This window comes from Salmo trutta, chromosome 18 (genome assembly GCF_901001165.1).
Source record: "Salmo trutta chromosome 18, fSalTru1.1, whole genome shotgun sequence".
Lineage (NCBI taxonomy): Eukaryota > Metazoa > Chordata > Actinopteri > Salmoniformes > Salmonidae > Salmo > Salmo trutta.
The window spans coordinates 32,997,248-33,005,072 of record NC_042974.1 but is presented as its reverse complement, the minus strand read 5'-3'; the positions used below and the strand labels follow the sequence as shown (position 1 = coordinate 33,005,072).

Genomic DNA, 7,825 nt, shown 5'->3' with positions numbered 1-7,825 from the left:
AAGGCCAGCATCCTGGAGTCGCCTCTTCATTGTTGACGTTGAGACGGGTATTTTGCGGGTGCTATTTAATGAAGCTGCCAGTTGATGACTTGTGAGGCGTCTGTTTCTCAAACTAGACACTCTAATGTACTTGTCCTCTTGCTCAGTTGTGCGCCGGGGCATCCCACTCCTCTTTCTATTCTGGTTAGTGCCAGTTTGTGCTGTTCTGTGAAGGGAGTAGTACACAGCGTTGTACGAGATCTTCAGTTTCTTGGCAATTTCTCACATGGAATAGCCTTCATTTCTCAGAACAAGACGAGTTTCAGAAGAAAGTGCTTTCTTTCTGGCCATTTTGTAATTGAACCCACAAATGCTGATGCTCCAGATGTTCAGCTAGTCTAAAGAAAGCCAGTTTTATTGCTTCTTCAAACAGCACTAGTTTTCAGCTGTGCTAACATAATTGCAAAAGGGTTTTCTAATGATCAATTAGCCTTTTAAAATGATAAACTTGGATTAGCTAACACAACGTGCCATTGGAACACAGGAGTGATGGTTGCTGATAATGGGCCTCTGTACACCTATGTAGATATTCCATAAAAATGTGCCGTTTCAATAGTCATTTACTACATTAGCAATGTCAACACCGTATTTCTGATCAATTTGATGTTATTTTAACCTTAACCCTAACCTTAACCATTCGGAATTAATGTCTACATTTAAGTTTAACCCTAACCTTAACCATTCGGTAGGGATGCCCAAACTTCAGTTTTTGTTTAAACATTTGCAGAGTTTAATTGACAGTTAAGCTCTGGCCCACATGGCATAATTAAAACATCAAGCCATGGCATAATTCTGTGACAGCTAAAATATGACAACACATGACGCAATTCTGTAAACTTCTGGCCCTTCTTTGGCCACTGTGTTAACTAACCTCCAGACGAGCTTCAATGCCATACAACTCTCCTTCCATGGCCTCCAACTACTCTTAAATGCAAGTAAATCTAAATGCATGCTCTTCAACCGATCGCTGCCCGCACCTGCCCGCCCGTCTAGCACCACTACTCTGGACGGTTCTGACTTAGAATATGTGGACAACTATAAATATCTAGGTGTCTGGTTAGACTGTAAACTCTCCTTCCAGACTCACATTAAGCATCTCCAATCTAAAATTAAATATAGAATTGGCGTCCTATTTCGCAACAAAGCATCCTTCACTCATGCTGCCAAACATACCCTCGTAAAACTGATTATCCTGCCGATCCTTGACTTTGGCGATGTCATTTACAAAATAGCCTCCAACACTCTACTCAGCAAATTGGATGCAGTCTATCACAGTGCCTTCCGTTTGGTCACCAAAGCCCCATATACTACGCACCACTGCGACCTGTATGCTCTCATTGGCTGGCCCTCGCTTCATATTCATCGCCAAACCCACTGGCTCCAGGTCATTTATAAGTCTTTGCTTGGTATAACCCCGCCTTATCTCAGCTCACTGGTCACCATAGCAGCACCCACCCGTAGCAGGCGCTCCAGCAGGTATATTTCACTGGTCACCCCCAAAGCCAATTCCTCGTTTGGCCGCCTTTCCTTACAGTTCTCTGCTGCCAATGACGGGAATGAATTGCAAAATTCACTGAAGCTGGAGACTCATATCTCCCTCACTAACTTTAAGCACCAGCTGTCAGAGCAACTCACAGATCACTGCACCTGTACATAGCCCATCTGTAAATAGCCCATCCAACTACCTCATCCCCATACTGTTATTTATTTATTTTTCTCCTATGCACCCCAATATCTCTACTTGCACATTAATCTTCTGCACTTCTATCACTCCAGTGTTTAATTGCTAAATTGTAATTATTTCACCACTATGGCCTTACCTCCTTTATCCTACCTCATTTGCACACACTGTATATAGACTTTTTTTGTATTATTGACTGTATATTTGTTTATTCCATGTGTAACTCTGTGTTGTTGTTTGTGTCGTACTGCTTTGCTTTATCTTGGCCAGGTCGCAGTTGTAAATGAGAACTTGTTCTCAACCAGCCTACCTGGTTAAATAAAGGTGAAATAAAAATAAAATACAATTTCAATTTAAATTTCAATCCATGGCATAATTCTGTTACTGCAGTTACGCCACGGGTTTGCATTTTACTTGGAGATTGGGTTGAAAAGATCCCACCTTGTCTAGCACATTTTGTTTTGTTGACATTTGTGACACATTTTCCGTTTCTATCTGGCCTGCTGTGACATTTTTTTATCCGCCTACTGTACTTACATTCAAAAAGTTTGGATGGAAACCTGATTAGTGAATTATTCTTTTTTGCATTCATTTAACATTCATTTGCTCTTGCCATTCAAAATGAATTCCATGCAATATGATTTATTTTGATGTCAATACTTTTGGGTTATTGTTTTGCTTTCAATATCATTATTATCTTTGTTTGCTATAATAAGAATGTTGTTCTCGAATTCAAACGGGTTTCTTGATATTAAAGGCACAAAGTAATTCCATAAAACTCTAGCACTAGTAATACTGTAGCCTAGCTATGAAACATCAGTGTCGAGCTAAACTAAAAATGAAAGACTTCTGATGTGAGCGCCTCAAACAGGCAGCCAACAGTTAGGCTACGACTCGTTTTGGGCGCAATTCACTGACAAGAATATGCAATAGTATGATATGTAGGCTACATTGATTTGTAAACTAAAATACAAATAAAATTCTCATTATGATAGAGGGAATAATGTTTTATGAAAAAAGACGTGGCAGCTTTGGTTATCTCGTTTTGAGTCTCGCCGCTGGCCGCCCACTGCCCTGTCCATGGTCCTGCAATAGGCTCATACACATTTTTAGTGTAGGGTAGACAACCAATGCTAAATTTGTGTTGCGAGTATTTTGAGCTGGGGCCCTAACAAGATACAACAACACTACTGACACACACGCACACGCACACAAGGAAGGGAGGATGGGAAGCGTGTCACTAGCACACTACGTACGATTGGTGAAGTGAGAGAGAAAATTGTGCAAGCGCCTTGTACGGTGAACCCCCATTCTCAAATGACAATGCGCGCTCCCGGCGTGAGAAGGTGTGCTCGTTTCAGGGGCTGCGGTCCCATTGACTGTTCTACATCTCCCTGACAGCGGCAGCATCAGCAGCAGAGCGCGGCAGCGTTAGAAAACAAGGCACCCAGCCGGCGGATCAACCTGGGCAGCGGCAGAGTAATCTCTCCGCTGTTAAGAAAGCTAAGCCTTCCCAGGTGACCGAGTATCATTCTCCACCAGAGATGGGTTCCCGGTAACTGGAAGTGGAGGGGAGAGGCGGGCGGGCGGGGGGTGGGGGGGAGAAGAGAAAAGAGCGAGAGAGAGGCAGAGGAAAGGCGACTAGGAACCGAAGAAGCACTACAGCCGTGGGTGCCCGCCACCATGGGAGCAATGCATCACTTGCCCGAGCCGTTGCTTCATCCGTGGGCCATGTCGTGATACGTGGGCTCCGCCAGTGGGATTTCTGTCCATAATCCGAGCCGCCGAGGAAAGGGGGAGAAGATGTCCGCCTCGGTGGGCCCTCGGGGCGGCCCGCGCCCACCCGTTGCGCCGGCGTCCATGCCTGAGCCGGACCTGAGCCATCTGACTGAGGAAGAGAGGAAGATAATCATGGCTGTGTTAGCTCGACAGAAGGAGGAGGAGGAGAAGGAAGAGGCCATGTTAAAGTAAGAGAGACACTGGGGCTATTTCTGCTCTGGAGATGTTGGGGAGATGTAGTACAGAGATGGTACTCATACTGCTGCTCATCGGCCGCTAGGCTACCAATAGGCTACCAAACCTATACAAATATCTGCCTACCTAACCTTAACCGAAAATGCTATCGACATGTGTGTGTGTGTATCAGCATGTATAGCCCCTGCTCCTCTCAAGGCAAATATAGTGTAGCCTATTTTCGCCCTCACTCTCATCCATCTACAGCCTATAATTTAGTCTACACAGAGTCAAGGGTGACCTAACAAGATGCCCTAACACGCTGTGTGTGTGCGTGTGTGAAAGAGAGAGAGAGGAAGAGGTTTCTGAGTAAGCATGTGTTTGGTCAGCGCTGTCACAGGTGTAAGAGACGAACAGGGGGAGAGAGGGGGGGAGAAGGGGGAGAGAGAGGGGTGTGTCGTCCCTGAGACACTCAGTAGCGTCACACTCCAGTGTCTTCTGATGCCCTAACTAAATTCTTCTCAACCTCACCCATTTCCCGGAAATGCAATCATGTGTTCTGTCATATCCGAACAAATTGCTGGCTATATAGGTAATATATAGCCTATAGCCCAGTATCTCGAGCACTGCGTCCGCAGGCTATAGGCTAACTTCAGGCTGCGATTGCACAACGTGATTTGACCGAGATTCTCTTAATTTCTGCTTGTAAAATCAGTGCATATCTGCTCTAGCGGAGTGTTTCCGTCCCGTATCTCAACAGCTGTTTGCGTGTTCGGTCGCTGCTTTGGCGATGCGGTGGGTTGAGTATAACAGCCCAATGTAGGCCAGCGACAGCCCATCTCTACAGAAAGGCTAGCGTAAATGCAGGTAGCCTAGTCCATGCCATATATGCTGTTTTATTATAGTTGATGATGGTCGAAAATCAGCACAGTCAGCCTGTGCTATTTTAGTATTTTCACGAACAGAGCTTGAGCCGGTGTGGAAGGAGCACGTCTATTGTATTTGTCACGACAAAACATCGAAGGTTTGTTATCGTGAGTTAGATGTAACCTTATCTGAGTAGCATATTACTCCACTGATTGCCTGTCAAACTGCAGCGAGGCGATATGACGTTAAACAAGTCACTGCTATCGCATAGTCTTATAGCGAACGAATAACCGGGCTCCTATGAGAACTCCTCTGCTATTCACGTCTGTGTTCTATTTTGGGCTCCTTGTGCAGAGTGATGGCCCTGTACTGAAACTGCAGATCGATTCATTGCATCTAAAGAAGGAAGTGTCCAATGCACAAGTGGTCATGCATAATTTTCATCTTAGGCTATGCATTAGCCCTGTAACACTAGCATGTGTGTGTGTGTGTGTGTGTGCGCGTATGCATGCTTCGCATGCTCATGTGGTTTGCTGTGTGATCTTAATTGCAACATATGCTACAGTAGCCTGTGTGCCCTTACTCTAGTGAGGAAAATAGCCTTTTAAGTCTTCCACTCACAGAACTCACCTATATCTGATAGCATCATTCACTTTAATCACAACATCAGATTACAGTAGAAGCGGGCTGAACTGATATGTCATCTAATCTGCGCATTCTATGCTGTAAAGCTATTCGATAAACCCACTAATGTGAGAAGCACAGATGAAACATAGACACAGGACTATGACACCCCATATACAGTTCCAGTCAAAAGTTTGGACAAACCTACTTAGTCAAGGGTTTTTCTTAATTTTTATTATTTTCTACATTGTAGAATAATAGTGAAGACATCAAAACGATGAAGTAACACATATGGAATCATGTAGTAACCAAAAAAGTGTTAAACAAATCAAAATATATTTTACATTTGAGATTCTTCAAAGTAGCCACCCTTTGCCTTGATCACAGCTTTGCACACTCTTGGCATTCGTTCAACCAGTTTCACCTAGAATGCCAACAGTCTTGAAGGAGTTCCCACATATGTTGAGCACTTGGCTGTTTTTCCTTCACTCTGCGGTCCAACTCATCCCAAACATCTCAATTGGGTTGAGGTCAGGTGATTGTGGAGGCCAGGTCATCTGATACAGCACTCCACCACTCTCCTTAGTCAGATAGCCCTTACACAGCCTAGAGGTGCGATTTGGGTCATTGTCCTGTTGAAAAACAAATGATAGTCCCACTAAGCGCAAACCAGATGGGATGGCGTATTGCTACAAAATGCTGTGGTAGCCATGCTGGTTAAGTATGCCTTGAATTCTAAATAAATCACAGCAAAGCACCCCACACCATCACACCTCCTCCTCCATGCTTCACGGTGGGAACCACACATGCGGAGATCTTCCGTTCACCTACTCTGCGTCTCACAAAGACATGGCGGGTAGAAGCAAAAATCTTACATTTGGACTCATCAGACCAAAGGACAGATTTCCACCGGTCTAATATCCACTCCTCGTGTTTCTTGGCCCAAGCAAGTCTCTTCTTCTTATTGTGTCCTTTAGTAGTGGTTTCTTTGCAGCAATTTCACCACAAAGGCCTGATTCATGCATTCTCTTCTGAAAAGTTGATGTTGAGATGTGTCTGTTACTTGAACTCTGTGAAGCATTTTATTGGGCTACAATCTGAGGTGCAGTTAACTCTAATGAACTTATCCTCTGCAGCAGAGGAAACTCTGGGTCTTCCTTTCCTGTGGTGGTCCTCATGAGAGCCAGTTTCATCATAGCGCTTGATGGTTCTTGAAATGTTCAGTATTGACTTACCTTCATGTCTTCAAGTAGTGATGGACGGTTGTTTCTCTTTACTTATTTGAGCTGTTCTTGCCATAATATGGACTTGGTCTTTTACCAAATAGGGCTATCTTCTGTATACCACCCCAACCTTGTCACAACACACCTGATTGGCTCAAACGCATTAAGAAGGAAAGACATTTCACAAATGAACTTTTAACAAGGCACACCTGTTAATTAAAATGCATTCCAGGTGACTACCTCATGAAGCTGGTTGAGAGAATGCCAAGTTTGTGCAAAGCTGTCATCAAGGCAAAGGGTGGCTACTTTGAAAAATCTCAAATATAAAATATATTTTGATTTATTTAAAACACTTTTTTGGTTACTACATTATTCTATATGTGTTATTTCATAGTTTTGATGTCTTCACTATTATTCTGCAATGTAGAAAATAGTAAAAATAAAGGAAAGCCCTTGAATGAGGAGGTGTGTCCAAACTGGTACCGATCACACACACACACACACATGGACACACACACACACACACACACACACACACACACACACACACACACACACACACACACACACACACACACACGCTGGGATTTAATCCAATCTGCCATATCAATATTTACACACTGCTTTTGTATTCATACTATCTGCCCTTGCATATGTGTGGGTGTGTGTGTACTGTATGTGCAGATATTTTCATGCATAGGTCACAGTCAGAAAAAAAGGATCTGATGGTTGTAAGAATGCAGTGTGCTCCTCTGGTACTGTTTCCTAATAGTTAGGTTTTGCTTATACATCAACTTTTTCACCCAGTCGGTGTAATTGAAGAATGGAGGTTTGAACAGCTGAAATACTGGACAGTCAGACACAGTTGCTATCGAACCCAATTTTTTTTTCATAACACCCATCTAATGACAGCTCAAACACAATGTGTTATTACAGATCTGTCACCCCTTTCAGTTTTAGACAGAACGCCTCCATGTTGTGGGGTTCTCATAGGGTTTTATCTGTGATCAACCCATTGATGTGTCAGATTACTGAGGGGGGAAAAGAAAACAGTAGATATTTTGAGGTAAAAGTGAAAACATTCCAGTGTATAATTATTTTATCAGAAATATTATTTTTTAAGTCATTGTTATGTAGTTCTAAAATATGATGAATAAGTTCTTTGTTATTGTAATTGATGATCTACATAGCAACTTATTTTCTCTATTCTGATTGGTCAGGTGTTGGTTAATTGTTGATGGAGAACAGGAAGATAGCACAGTCACAAAGTAAAAATTGGCTATATCATAACAATTCATGAAAACAAAAATGTGCTTTTTGGTCTAAATTTAAGGTTAGGGTTAGGCATAAGGTTAGCAGTGTGGTTAAGGTTAGGGTTAAGTTTAAAATCACATCTTAATAAGATAAATTGTACAAATAGGTGGGGTTTAGGACTTTG

The 7,825-nt window shown here is 42.9% G+C and overlaps 1 protein-coding gene across 7 annotated transcripts in view; it reads left to right on the top strand.

Annotated features, from left to right (window-relative positions):
• The first annotated feature begins 3,312 nt into the window (after nt 1–3,312).
• The window catches only part of LOC115153203 (regulating synaptic membrane exocytosis protein 1), a 66,727-nt gene continuing 62,214 nt past the window's right edge, over nt 3,313–7,825 (top strand). For all 7 annotated transcript variants that reach the window (XM_029698395.1, XM_029698401.1, XM_029698400.1 and 4 more), the window contains exon 1: nt 3,313–3,687. In XM_029698395.1, the coding sequence (XP_029554255.1) occupies nt 3,524–3,687 (164 nt within the window). In that variant the 5' untranslated portion in view covers nt 3,313–3,523. The remainder of the gene's footprint in view (nt 3,688–7,825) is intronic.